Source organism: Erithacus rubecula (genome assembly GCF_903797595.1).
Source record: "Erithacus rubecula genome assembly, chromosome: 2".
Classification (NCBI taxonomy): Eukaryota; Metazoa; Chordata; class Aves; order Passeriformes; family Muscicapidae; genus Erithacus; species Erithacus rubecula.
Genome location: NC_136685.1, coordinates 100087610 through 100102982, shown reverse-complemented (window position 1 = coordinate 100102982; position 15373 = coordinate 100087610). Strand labels below are relative to the sequence as shown.

Genomic DNA, 15373 nt, shown 5'->3' with positions numbered 1-15373 from the left:
GTCCTGCCATCAACAGAGGGAAGGAAAGACAAAAAGATCATGTAGGAAATGCTCTCAGTCATATGAAAGAGGGCCTTTGATGGTAAATGCTGGGACATTTATTCTGTCAGAATAGCTAAAATCGGAGAATATTTATTATCTGTACACTGGGAGGGTCCTTGGCAAAAACCTTTAATCTGCTTCAGACATACTACAGTCCAAATCTTACACGTGGCTGCAGCAGTGCTTAGCATGATTAGGTACAACATTTGTATTGAAGAGGCTACATTCAATAAAGAGAGAAAAGGAAAGAGATGATCTGAAAAGACAGAAAATCGAGGGGAGTAAACACAGAACATGTAATGAATTTCCTAAAAGTCTGACATTTCCATCACATTCTTTTGATGCATACTTAGGAAAGTTTATCGCAGTATTCACATCTTTCTAATTAGATGGAACAAGCCAGATGATTAGAGCCGTGAAAAAAACATCAAAAGGTTCACACAACTTTTTATATAATTAGAAGGGAATTTTCATAACCCCTAAAAGCAGGATTTAATTGTGTAATTTAACATACAATTTAAATATCAAGATCAAACTAGCAGGGCAAGTGACTTAATGGGATAAATGATATTAACATCTAGTGTCAAAGCTTAATTTAAACAACAGAATGTCTTCATTATGCAAAAGAGTCAAGCAAACGAATCGTTCAAAGGGCCTTTTTTTCAACAAGCCCTTTCCTATTGTTTCTTTGAAAACAATGAAATCAGCTGTGGAGCAGCAACATGCTGAGAGACTAGGAGAGCACGACTGGCTTTGTCCATCTGACCTCACTGTGACATTGTGGTGCAAGATCTTATAAAACAAGAACCTCCTGCAGTGCTCACACAGTGGACCTTTTAAGAGCTGGTTAATTTTACTTTTGTAGCTAATTAAATGGGAGGGGGCAGAGAGTGCATGAAATGTTAAAACCTTTGTGCTGATGCTGCTGAGCTTTGTTGTTTTAAAAGTACCAGCAGAAGCATTCATAATTTGTCACTTTTCACAAAATCCCAAGAGACAAACAGGGAGCATTCAGGATCCCCAGGACGTGGACAGCTCTTGTGCCCAGGACTCAGCAGTTGGACTTCAAGGAACAGATTAGAAATGCATAAGCTTATTAGAGTGAAAGATGACATTCACCCACATCAGGTCAGACGAAGAAAGGGAAAGTTTAAAAACATATACAATAATTCCTGGAAAATTAAGAATAGCCTGTAGGCCATGCTGGGGAAAATGTCAGTGACTCTGAAGACACTCAATTCCTACTGATGAGTTTCATGATGGCAAAGGTAGAACTGTATACTGTTTTCAGTATATGCCCAAGACTGCAAATGCCCTGGAACTATTTTAATGTGTGCAAAAGCTGACAAATAATATCCTCCAACAGCCTCTACCTCCAGAAACAACTCACCATGAACAGGTCCCGAGCACCAATGTCAACAGCAAGCAGAAATGCTTTTTCAAACCTCTGATACCTGAAAGAAAAAGGAAACACATTGTTTGCCTAGGCTAATTTAAGAGCTGCATCAAATTTTGCTCATGTACAAAGTCCTTCAATGCTCACCAAAGCTTTATTGGGGAAACCTGATAGGCTCATACTCAGACTGCAGAACTGTAAGGTAGGACAGTGACTACCCTTAACCTTCTTCATTGTTTAAAACCTTCCCCAAGTGGTTCAGTGTTGAGTACCATCAAATCTGGTTGAACCTGAAGGGAGCTGAAGATCCTAACAAATCCATCCTTTACAAAGATAGCAACCACAACACAGATAAACAGTATCTCCTGCAATGCTGGTAGGAACCTCAAAATCCTCTACAGAAAATTCTAATCCCAAATTTCACATTACTTCAGAGGTCCCTGTAGAAGTTTGTACTGAGTGTCGTCCTTGCAGACCCCTTGATAGAGCTCTCTGAAGATGCTAATCCAGTTGAGTCATGAATCCTCAGGAACTAAAAGAGGTAGGGGGTGATGTTGTTTTGTGTCATAACTACCTTAGCCCAGTATTAGCACAGACCCCTGAGTGTTTTCTGAGATCCTACAGTCAAAAAGATTGCATCAATGAAGTATAATAAGGGGGACAAGAGCAAAATCACAAGGAAAAATTACCTCTAGATGTGCTCTAGAAGGCACCACCTGAGCATCACCCAGAGATGCAGTGGAGCAGGAAGGGGGCACATTAATGTGGAGCTTCCCCTTTAAGGACCATTCCTTTGGTGGGTTGAGATCCTGCTGAAGAACAGCTCCTTCCATTTGTGGAGACAGACCAAACCCTTCATCCTACCTAGACATCACACACCATCTGGGAGTTACAGCAAATACCCACATGGATGTAGGGACTAGGCAAAGGTGTATCTTCCTGTGTGCAATCCTTGGGAATTCCACAGAAGCAGGACATGAGCCATCCATCAGAAGCTTTCTGAGGATGCACACAACACTGCACTGGCAAATGCAAATCCCAATGGAAAATTCTGCAATGGGCTAATGTTTCTCTTATACTACTATATACTTACACATTATGTGACATATTCTGAGAAAGTGATTCTATCTGTGCACATTTTCCCCTATTGCACAACTTTAACTTTTTAAAATTAGCTAAGAAAATAGATTTGGTGATTATTTTTAGAAATGCAAATGCCCCAATATTATTTCAGTTGAGAGGCAGAAGATTGATTCCACATAGAATGATTTTGTATTTGTCCCATTATGAAGTGGGTAAATTTTTCCCTTTTCCACTTGTTAACAATTTCAACAATGGATCAGTTGTAGACACCTGATGTTTGGAAGGAGATGACTTCTTTGCCCCAGTGGGGAAAAAACAGCACAGTGGATTTCTCAGGGTTAGAAAGATGTGGGCTGTGCTTGTTAAATGGACATTGTGAATTTGTACAGCTCTGTACCTTGGTGGTGTCATAGGAAACAGTGGGCAGTGCTGCAGCTCCTCCTCAGGCCAGTGTGAACAAGAGGAAAGATGGGAATCCTCTTTTGCCTGGCTGGGTAAAGCGATCCCATATGATGCACCACGCTGGGATTCCTGTTCCCAGCCAAAGCCTCAGCGGTTTCCTGGCTCCCTCCTGTTACAGCCTTATCTCTCTCCTCTCTCCTACCACACACTTGGAATGATTCAGCAGATTGCAAGATAGAACCAGAGAAGACTTTTCCTCAAGGAATAACATTCGTGACAAGAAGGCATAATACGTTAGCTTAAGTAGAAAAGGAAATGCTCTCTCCAGGTGAGGTTCCTAAGAGCTGGAGTGGGGAGCCCTTCCCTCCCTAAAGCTAATCTCCCTGCTGAGCTTTCCAAGTACTAATTTGCAGCCCTCCTCACAGAACCAGTTTAAGGGAGGGGAAGAGATAAATTAAAGTTAACCTCTTGATCACCAGGGAACAGGCAGTGCACCCCCACCTTTTCATGCCTGTCTGTGTGTCTGAAGCTTTTCAACATGATTCCTGTGATGGATTTTCCATCAAAACACATTGTTTTGCAATGATGCCTTTGAAGTTATGCTTTAATTAAGAAAAATAAGTACATTTTAAAATATGTGTATCTTGAACAGCTATTGTATTTATATTTTTTCCTGGTATATTTTTCTTTTCCATTATGGATTAAATACACATTCTTAGTACTCAGATGGGAAATTGGAACCTGAACAGAAACCAGCTATGTGACTGGCTAAAAAGAATGTCTGTATCATTATTTCGTATTTCCAAAGTTATCACTATATAGACTATTTGAATGATATCTGCTTTAGCCAAGGAAAAAATGCCTGAAACCAAAAAATGTAAAATAACTTTCTCATTTGATTGACTTGCAGAACAGAATCATGGCCTTAAGCTGTAATTTCTTTGCAGTTTCAGAAAGATTTTAATTATTTTTCCTTTAATCAACATACATACTTCAGTCTCATTACGGCCCCTATTCATAAAAGTGTGACATTAACTCATTATTTTCAGATTTTTATTAACTCATTATTTTCAGGGAAAAAAAAAGTTAAAAAGACTATCTAAGAAATGCTCTTCACAACCAAGAGAGTTGGAAATCACAGTTACTTCATAATTTATTATAAATAGAACTGCTTTAAAAGAAGGCAGATGTTACAAAGAAGAGTGAAAAGTTTGCTTTACCTAGGCTAGCAGTATTAAATCAGTCAAGATTACCCAGCATTTTTAAACCTAACTTTGCTAGAAGATAATTGTTATTTTGAAACCCTTTGTTATGAAAGTTTTGTTGGTTTTAATGTACAAAAAATATTATAGAGGGGTCTATATCGCATAAGACCAATATTTTATATGCATGTTCTATCCTAGGAAAATGTCTTACTGTTGTTAGCACACTCACTTAGCAGTTTATCAGTTCCTCAAACAAACAGAATACCCCCCAGTAAAACATTCCCCATTTTGTTCTTGTGCTACTGTCACCAGGTACAATATCTGCTCTCTAAAATGGAATTTCCAGGGCTGTGGTGTTGAACAGTGTCTTCCCACCCCTTCCTCCACCTTGACCCTTATTGCTTGGTTCACAATAACTCTAGCAATCAAGACTTATATGTCTCTTGAAAAAGAGAGATAAGGAAATTCACCTGCAAACCATGAAGTTCTGCCACTTGTTTGGTCAAAGTGACAGGCAACAGAAATATGACCTTCAAGATCAGAACTCTGAAACTGCAATTAACTATGTAGGACACATAGGAAAACACTTCTCTGCAAGCCATTTAGTAGTACAACATTAACTTCAGATTCTCATATTACAAAAGAATACTGGTATTATATATATATATATATATATATATAATATTATATGTACTTCTTCATGTATTCTAAAAAAGTATAAAAAATTTTCTGTTAGCGTGGGCAAGGAAATCAAGGGGAAATGTGAATAATATAACAACAAGCATGTAGGTCAAAAATGGTCAAGACAAAGAGGAATCCAGACTTGCTTTCCATGATGAAGTGACAAACCTGCTGCTTGCCTGTATTTTGGGAATATGACTTAACTGAAAAGATGCCAGGAAATAATTTTATTTTAAAATAAAATAAATAAGTAATAAAAAATATAATGATGTCTGTAACTACAGAAAGGCTATTCTGTTCACTGGCATAAATAATAAGAGAATCAAATGCCTGGGATTTCCTTCTGTTGAATGTTCAGATATAAAGTAATTTGAAATACTGTTGATCCAAAAAAATGTGTATGGATTGCAGCCTGCAGAGAAGGGAAAAGAAGTCTCTTTGGTTTTTAGAAAATGTTCTACAAATACATAGAAAGGCAAAATTTTTTCATCTGTATTCCACAACTCCTAAATTGAATGTGGACCCTTAAAGATAGAGATACATTTTCCAGACTGAAAATTGTCAACTTGAAAACACTTGTAATATTTAGCCATAATATTGCAGTGTCTTGTATGACCTCCAAGAACCAGGAGAATAAAATAAAATAAAAATCATGTGGAGGGAGCAGGAAGGGAAGGGAGAGGGAGCTCATGCAGGCAAGCAATATAGTGCAGAAAAGATGGAAACATTTCTTTAGGGACTAGTTACAACCAACAAGCCTTCTTAGACATGCTCATCGACCATGTAAGCATATTCCTTGTGCTGGGCTGATAAAGGAGGGCTGCAGCAGTTTTTTTCCTTGTCTTCAATAAGAGTACACAACATTTAGAAAATAATCTGCAGGGGAAGAGCTGTGGCACAAATAATATTTATAAGGCAATCCTTTTTAATGGAAGAAATTTCAGAGTCCTCCTCATCTCACAGTCCAATCAAGAATGATATGCATTCAAAAAGTGGATATTAAATATGCACTGAGCAAACAGAACAGGAGAAAATGAATATTGAAATAATTTACATGTAATCAAACTACACTGAAATTAAGTTTTAATTGTTCAGTATTCCATGATGCATATGCAGATTTTAAAGTATTCAGAATATCAATCAAGTGTTTACTTACATCAAGCAATTGTATTTAAGCATACAAAACAGACGATGAAAATATGTTCAATCAGCTACAGCTCCCAACATTTACTGCTGGGTTTACATGATCACTTTTAATTCAGTTATTTCATTTAATATTTCAATTTAATAGCTCATTCTTTCATTCAATTTCTAGGCATCTTGCCCATTTCTTAAACACAATAATAATAATTATTCATAAAAGGAGCTGTTTCCTCATAAATTCTCATATCAGCAATTTTTGGAACAGAAATGATTTTCATGCTTTTTTTTCCCCCCTCAAAATATGTTGTTACTATCTGAAATATTTTCCTTTTAAATTAGACAATATTCAAATAAAGAATAATGTCTGCAAAATGATTCTGAACTCCATTCTGTTGGAATTCTGAGTGAGAATAATTAAAGATTATCAGGTTAAAGAACCTAAAAAGAGTGTGGCTAGGTTGGTAAGCAGTTGATTTAAATGGGGAGAGATTAGTTTTTCACCAACTGTTGAACACAACACCACTGATTTAGGCATATAGCTGTATGTCAGCTTCAGAGCCCATTTACCAAAGCAGGGCAAAAAGGACTTACATATTTCACGGACAAAATTCTCATGTGTAATGTTCCTCAAAATGACAACCTTGAAATTCTATTGATCTCCAATGAGATATGTCAAGGCAAAATTTCAGTAAACTCTGAAGACTTATTTTGCTGAGTAATCCATTGCATATAAAGTATAGTATTAGTCAAACATTTATATCCTGCATTTTATATTGAATGCTGAAAAAGAGGTACTTAAGAGTTCCTGGAGAGGACTAAATATATCAAGATCTCATATTTAGTTTAAAAAAACCCAGATAATCAACTCACCTAAAAACCCCCTCATTTTAAGCAAAAGCCAACCAAAATCTGAAATTATTTTACCCTATTAAGTTCAGTAGGATGCCCTATTTTAAATAAGGTGGTTACTCATTTAATTTCTACCTAAATAAGGTAGAAAACTAAATGCAGCCTGAACTCTCCAAAGAACCTATTTTGTGCTTCCTCCTACACAGGCTCAGCAGAGCAACTCTTCCTATTCCCAAGGTACCCTTCCAAAATATGCTCCAGACAGCACTGTTCTTCTCCCAGCAGGACATCCACAGCCCCCTCCCAACACAGGCTTGAACAAGAGGCCATGTGTGCCATGCTTGGAATTCAGCAGTGTGTGTCTTGATTGGCAGAACTTCTATCTGCTGAACTTTCACTGTAGCTTTTTAGGACACAGATAACCTCCTGCACTCTATTTAACCCCAATTGGTTACTGATTTTTACAAAACTTGCAGGCATTTGCTTATTTCTGAGCCTTCTACCCTCTGTTATATTGGTTGAGATTCCTCAATTTTTCTGAAAGTTAGCAGAGAACTGGCAGAAGGATCAATGGATGCATTGGAAAGCTCCACCCTCTGAGATGACAGCAGTATTATTTTGCCAACCTCCTGCTATTATGCCACTATGTTTTCAGATTATGAGCTCCTTTGAACAGGACACACAGATCTCTGAGGAGGGTTCACAGCCTTGTTACCTTCTAAGACACCGATGAAGGGAAAGTGCTGCAGAGCACACCAAAGGCTAATGGAGAAACAGCCACTGGGTCTATGTGTGTGTGAGTCAAGGGGATAATCTCCTAAACTGTATCCTAAATTGTATTTCAGATGCAGGAGCTCTAAAGGTTGTTCAGGTATAATCTATACATCCCTTCAGGCCCAGATTTAGCAAGGCATTAATGTATGGGTTTACGACCTATAATTTTCCATGGGCCCTAAATATGGGCATGTTAAGTGAAATGCTGAATTTGTGGCCTGAGTGACTTGTTTAAAAAGAAATCCCTTATGGAACCTTTCAAAGGTCATACACAAATAGGTCTCAGGTAAAGTCAGTGAATAACCATGAGAAAATACAGTATACAAGTACAAAAATACAAGTATCTCAAGGCACCCAAAATTCCTGTCACTTGAAAGATACTGTCAAGCTACATATCTCTGACCTAAAGGAAGTCCACCCATAACTTCACAGAGTATTGGGTGTAGAACTGAATGCCCTTCACATCAAAGGGTACCCTCTGGTTTGAAGCAAGAAAGCAAACCAAATTAAAAAAATAGGAAGAAAGAGAAAGCTAATAAGGGGAGCCAGACAGTATGACTCTCTGGCCAGAGAAAGCCCTTGAGGGCTTTAACTGGCTGTGAATCTTGAGGTTGTTCCAAAACCATCCATAAATAAGTTAATAATCTTTCCATGTGATTCCTATCTTCTAGGGTGATATTCTGCTCTAGGAAACCAATATATATTCTTGTGTGAAACACTGCAGGTGACTCTGCCTTACACACTTCTTCTCAGGACACAATTTTGAGTCAGATTTTCAGGTGAACCAAGTTAATTTTTGAACGAAGCACTTTAATAATAAGGGGTCATTTAAACCTTTAAAATACATACTTAGCAAGAAATAGCTTAAACGTATAAAATATTCTAGAAAAAGCAGTGGGTCTAGGTATGAAGAAATATATGTCATTTATTTGTTGACCTTTGCTCAAATTAATTGTAGACCACTGTAGACTACTGTAACACTCCAGAACTGATACCTACACTGAAGAAACATTTTTTGAAGATCCTGATTCTATGAACATTTATGTCACCCACTTCTCATGTGATGCTGGTCTTTCACGTTGGCTTGGGTTCTTGTAGGAAGGGCCACTGAAGAGTATGACTGTATCCCTTTCCTACTGTGAATGAGAATTCTCTCATATCAGCCAAGTGCTCTGAAATTTTCCAGAGCAGATGCCATAGAAGTCTGAATAACAGAAATCCATTACTATCATAAAATTCTATTACATAAATTGAAACTATTACAGTTTGTATCTTTTTAAACTAAATCCTGTATTTTGTTGTAATGTGTGCCTCCTTTCAATTTCCTACACTCCTTATTTCCTTTTTCATACTCATTTTCCTTCAAGAGAACACATTTTGTTGCCATAGCAGTATTTCCCTACCTTACAATTTTATCATCGTGGCTCTCCTTCAGGTTTCCCTAAGCTGCAACCAACACCCACCCAGCAAACAGAGGCTTCCCCCACCCCCAAACCTCTTCATTCCTCCAACCTCTCACTACTTAGTAACTTCTCAACAGCGTATCTTTATCTTTAAATACAGACACACTCCAACATACTCTTCCAAAGTACTCTGGGCTAAAAACAGGTGTTAATTAAAAATGCTGATAAGAGTCAGTGACACCTGTTGTTTCACATTTATTTTACTCAACCCTGTCTGTTAAATCCTAGCCTTTATTGCATTAATTCGCTTCTGCTTTTCTTCTTTTCCAGCTTTATCCCTCTCACTCTGGTGATCATGTAAACTTAACAGTATGTCTTGAAAGCTGGATTTTATTGAGCAAACATATCAGCATGTCTACACACTAAAGACAGCTATATAACAGAGGCCCAGTATCATTGCTGTGGTTAAGGATGAGTTGCTGCCTCTATAATAAATCCCTATTGTATACCTGTGATATCTCTGCAATTTTGAGCTGCAGCAGATGGAAATTTGGTATTAAAGTTAAGATGAACAGGCCCTTTTCCTCCTTGGCTTTCTATGAGGTACAGGGCCAATTCTCCCTCATGCCTGACGTTGGATAAGATGTGCTTTTTTTAATGCTAAGACTTCTTGGAGAAAATATATTAACTTAATATTTCCTAAGGCTGGCTGCCTAAAGATAAATATCTACTTACAGAATCATGGTGCAGGGCCAAATTTTGAATCCCTTGGTGAGTTATGAGTCCATTAGAGTGTATTTACCTGTTTCATCTATATTTGTCAATAGCCAAATTATTTTATTTATAATAAAATAATGCAGTGGTAGTGCTCATGAAATTCCCACACATAACAGCTCCATTGCAGCAAATACAGCCACAAAAGAGGGAGACAATATATTGTCTGGAACTTTGTATGAATTTTGGTACATTTTTGAGGGAGTAAATGGAAAACTATTGAGTCTGATGTGCTTTTTCTGCACAGAATCATGTCCAGAACATAAAACATAGGGACAGCCTTTTGCTGAGACTGAAGGCACTCCTGATCTAATCCCTTACCATTAGCTAGGAGAGAATATTAGAACATGACAAGTATATGGTGATACTTCCCTAAGTAGTCTCCTAGTCTCCAACAATTTGTGGTTCAGGGATTTGCTGAGCCAGAGGTGGTTTCCAGGCTGGTGTTCCTCAGTGAATTCCTCTTCTCTGAACCTTGCCTTTGAACTCACATACAATTTTATCATCCACAACATCCTGTGGTAAGGAGGTTCATATTTTAATTATACGTTATGTGAAGAATCACTATATTTTGAAACAGCCACGTGTTAGCTTTGCTTGATGACCTCTATTTTTTGTATTAGAAGAAGCAGTGAGCAGTCATTTACTGTGCTCTTTCTCCCTAACACTTACAATTTAATAGATCTCTATCTCTGCTGCCTCCTCTTTAGGTCAAGGAGTTCTAGTCTATTTAGCCATTCCTTTCACTAAAGCTGTTTCATGCCTTTAATCATCCTGGCTGCCCTTCCTAAACCTTTTTGAGTTCTACTATATTCTTTTACAGATTATGGGACTCCAAAACTACACACAAAATTCAGATTAACAGAAGCTCATTGTTTTCTTGTCTAGTCCTTTTCCAAGAATTCCTAATTTGCAATGTGTTTTTTGTACAGTTGCTGAGCATTGAACTGAAAATTTTATAGCTGTGGGGTTATAGGACCAAATTCTTCTTCCAGAATAATGTTGAACTCAGATTGCATCAGGTTACACATGAAGTTTGGAGCTACACGCCACCGTGTACAAAGAGCTTCATTTTGAATTTATTTATATTTAATTTTATCTTCAATTTTGACACTATGTCACTGCATCCTGTGAAGCCTTTTTGCTGTTATTCACAGCAGGTCCTGTCTTTACTAGTGTTAATAATTTAGTGTCATTAGCAAATGCTGGCAGCTCACTATGTGCTCCTTTGCCAGGTTAGTTATGAGTACAGATCTGCTATACTTACAATTTCCATTGGTGACCTCCATGAGAACTGACCATTTGCACTTAACTCTGTTTCTTATGTTTTAATTAATTACTTATCTATGAAAGGGAAGATTTCCTCTAATCCTGTGGCAGCTTAGTTTCTTTAAGACATATTGGTGGGAGACCTTCTAAAAACGTCCTCAGTGGTCAAACTTCCATCAGTAGCAGCTGGATAGCCATTACTCACATGATTGCTGACATCAAAGAATTTGGAGTTTTGAGACTTGACTTGCCTTTACAGAAATCCTGCTGACTCTCCCCCAGTACATTGTCTGTACGTTCACACGTTTTTAAAATATAGTTTCTACTAATTTAACTGGTACAGAGGCTGGACTTACAGGGCAGAGTTCTCCAAGGTCTCTCCAAAGTGTTTTGAAAACTGACTTAATATTTTCCATGTTTCTGTCCTCAGGTGCTAAGGTCATTTTAAATGTAAGGTTACACCCCACAGTGTGTATTTCAGATGTTTTATCCTTTATTACCTTTAGAAATTCTGAATTAATTTTACCTAGTGCTGGTCACATATTACTATTTATCTGTCTCTAGTTGATACTTCAGCACTTACCAGTGTAAACCAAGAAATATCCCCATTCTCTCCTATCTTGGCCAACTAGTCAAAAGGAGATATTTAAAAGATCTGCACGCCTGTCTGCTTTTTGTATCTTTTTGTAAATGTTTCTTGATATATTTTTGCCTTCTCTCATTCTATTACAGAAACTATCTGAGCACCTAAGATCTTTCTGTTAACTGGCCAGTAATAATGTGATACAGGAGCTAGACATTTACAGTGCAAATCATTCCATTTATCTTCAAACAGCTTACCTTTACAAGGCTAATTTAAGCTAATTAGGTAGGCTCCTTTTGTAGTTAATTGATAGGGATAGGCACTGACATTTGACTCTTCACGCTTATCTGAGATATCTCCCTTCAATGGGATTACTCATCCTCTGGGTGCCCATGTCTTTATCCCAACTACAGAGGAAGCCCAGATGAGCATGTAAGACACATAAATTCTACATTATTAAGCATGAGAGGTGCACCCCCAAGACACTATATGCAGTTATTGGACAAATTTCTATTGCTGACTTTTTTCTAAATTTTCCTTTTGGTGTTCTTCCCTTTTCAGGCTTTTGGGTTCTGAAGAACCATAAAGGGCAGATCTGCATTTGAAGGCAGAAAGCCTAGGGCTGCCTGACTATTCAGTTAGCTATTCCTGCAGGGCACTGGATGGAAATGGGAGAAAAGTTAGAGAAAACGCTGAGGGAGAGAGAGAAAGCTCTGATGAGCTGAGTTCACAACAGAATATTGCCAGGTGGTCCACATACAGTAAAGGGAAGTGTAATGGTGGGGCTCAGGAAGACTTTGAAGATGAATGGAGGAAAAGTGTCTTGGTAAAGAGATGACACATGAATTGATCTGGAAAAATTTCCAAGAAAAAAATAAGTCTTAAATTCACTTCTTGGTCAGGACCTCAAATTACAGATTTTTGAGTGTAAATCTAAAATAAGATGCTATTAGTGACTAGGTGAAGTTGGTGGAGAGGGAGAAATTGATGACTTGGGAAGGCTGAGGCTGAGTTACAACAGCTGCTCAAGAATGGAGATATGCTGCTAAGAACTAATTTTTTAGGGTTTTGTCCATGAATATGATATATTCATTTGCATTGTTTCTGCACTTTGTGTATGTCCAAAGCCCTTAAGGTTTCAGGGAAATTGCACAGCTGGTACAGCAGGAAAAAGTCACCTTACCAGGGCAAATTATCAGCTACACAACACAACAGTGGTCTCAATGTGGGCTCAGCTTCTGAAAGTAACAATATCAAAGTCAGATTAACCAGCTTGTGGGAATAGATTTGGCACAAACAACACCAGTCCAGTGTAGCTATTTTGTGTTCCTTTTTTCTAGTGCAGTCCTGTGGGTGGGGAGGTACCAGAGAACTGGATGATTTCTGGCACTCTGGGCCACTAAACTGCATCTGCTGCTGGCTGTGCAAAGTGGCTCCAGATTACAGCAGCTCTGGGACTCCTCTAAGTGCACATAAGGGGCCATTCTTCCCATCCTCCAAGCAATGTCCCTCCCATTAGGTTGAGCAACATATCTTGTCCAAATCTCTGGTAGTGACTTGTTATGTTTTTTCTTGGCATTTTGTTCTCAAGCAATTATGTCATGGAATTCATTGTCTCCCCTCACCAATATTTTGCTCATTATTTCTTACATTGTAATAATTGCTAGAGAATTAAATCCTAGAGTCATCTTATAGCATCAAAGTACCTAACTGAAATTGAAAACTATAAGAAAATAAATCATTAACAACATAGGACTGAGCAAAGACAGTCTAAACTTTTTATGAGATCTTTAACTTCTTTAACTGCAAAAATAATCTAGTTCCATTAAATAGGTGCCTTTATTTCTTGTTTCTAAAACGGGTCAAGAAGCATGACCAAGGGAATCTTTTCATGTGTAGTTCCATCACAGCAATATATATTCTCATTTATCAGTGCTGTGGTAATATGAAAACCTTTGGTTTTGATCGTTTTTCAAAAGATAACAAAAAAATGACTCTTCAAAGTCCTCTCCAGAAGGTGCTACTTTAGTGAAAATGCTACTACTGAACTTACTCCCTTAGAGATGAATTCTGTCCATGTGGCCACCATAGAGAACCTGACTGCCATCAATGATCATTTTATCTGAAAGCATAATTTAATGCCTAATAGGTTACCTTATGAATATAAAAGACAATCTTAGTCCTCAACCATGTCATCATAATGTTTATACATATTTTGTGACACACCATGTACCAATATAATTATAGATTCTACTTCTAGAGTGCTCTTAAAAAGGACCATAAAAGCTCTTTGCTCACTCTGTCTCTTAGTTCCATACAGTTGGCAGCAGATGGAATTGGGAGCTACTCCAGTGGAGCTGAGACACTTTTTTCACCTTTGATTTAGGGTCCTATTTAGGATGGAAATACTCACAGTGAATATCCACTTTGGAGATTGCAGAGTAGTGATACAGGAACCTGCTTACCAAGGGGTAGTTAGCACTGCATTAGTGACATACCTGCAGGGCAAAAGAGCTTTATTTTAGCTTTTCAAAGGCTGTCTTGGACTTGAGTGATAACTGCCTGTGTCCATATCTTGTAGTATAGCAGTGCACTTCAGAACTCTTGAATAGTGAAATTCATAAAGATTGGTGGTGGCTGGAAGCAGGTCTCCCCTGACACTGATGACCACTTAGCTTCTCATCTTCTGTAAGAGTGTTTATTTACAAATAAACAAATAATCAAGTCCTGTGTGCGAAGTCATCTCACTTGATGAATGTTCTGCCCAATATGAAGATAATTTTTTGCATTTACCCGGTAGCATCTTACATGGAACACTGCAAAGAGTAAAACTTCTGAGATTTGTGAAGGAGTGAAAACAGCAAAAGGAAAAATGTGGTGGAGGTTCTCATTTTTGGATTCATGCAAAGGAGAATCTGTCATGGATCCATCCAAAATTCTACCAATGAATGTGATCAGAGTGGCACTTCTCTCTAGAAAGAGGAAAAGCACTATGTTGTTATTTACAACAAAGCTTTACTTTGTAGGTAAACATATTTGCACTATGGGAAAAAAAACCAAATTATATTCTCTTAATGAAATTATCTGATTGAAAGGTGCAAGTGGTTTTGAATTCTAGTATTTTTCCATGTAATTTAAAAACAAAAAAAGGAAAAATCTTAAACTGGGTCTTCACAAACACAAAAAAAGAATTACAAAAGAGGAAAGGGCGCAGCAGAACCACAGAACTGTGGCTGCATCTTAATTCTGCGACTCCTGAGCTGCAGTTCAGACTTTACTTTCTAGCCCTGCTTTCCCACCCAAAAGATGGAACCCAAAAGAGCAGGTGTGTGTTTGTGCCTGTGTGTCCATGTCAAACAAACAAGATAATTTCATGCATTAGGAAATATGACAAGTACAATTTACGAATGCTTGATCAGAGTGAAGCAAAGCCATGAGTCAGCGGTGCCGCGGTTAACGAGTGAAAAATTGTTCCATCCCATTCCATGTTCCCTACATGGCTACACCAGGCTGTGAGACACAGGCAGGAGGTGGTGCAGCCACTCCTCCTCACACAAAGACACCTAGCAAAAGGGTGGGGGCAGGGACGCTACAGCTCCCCAAGGCTTCCCAACAAATCCACCTCTACTCAACATTTTACATAATGATATAACGCATTATATTATTATAAGCAGTGACATCATAATAAAATGCCAGAGTGCTACTGAAGTGGCAAGGAACACCTAAGATACATTTCTGTACTTGTAATTCAGTTCCTGTATTTTTTAAT

At 37.9% G+C, this 15373-nt stretch overlaps 1 protein-coding gene across 10 annotated transcripts in view; it reads right to left on the bottom strand.

Annotated features, from left to right (window-relative positions):
• The window catches only part of WDPCP (WD repeat containing planar cell polarity effector), a 146661-nt gene that overhangs the window by 44205 nt on the left and 87083 nt on the right, over positions 1-15373 (bottom strand). For all 10 annotated transcript variants that reach the window (XM_079324336.1, XM_079324343.1, XM_079324345.1 and 7 more), the window contains one exon: positions 1433-1496. In XM_079324336.1, the coding sequence (XP_079180462.1) occupies positions 1433-1496 (64 nt within the window). The remainder of the gene's footprint in view (positions 1-1432; positions 1497-15373) is intronic.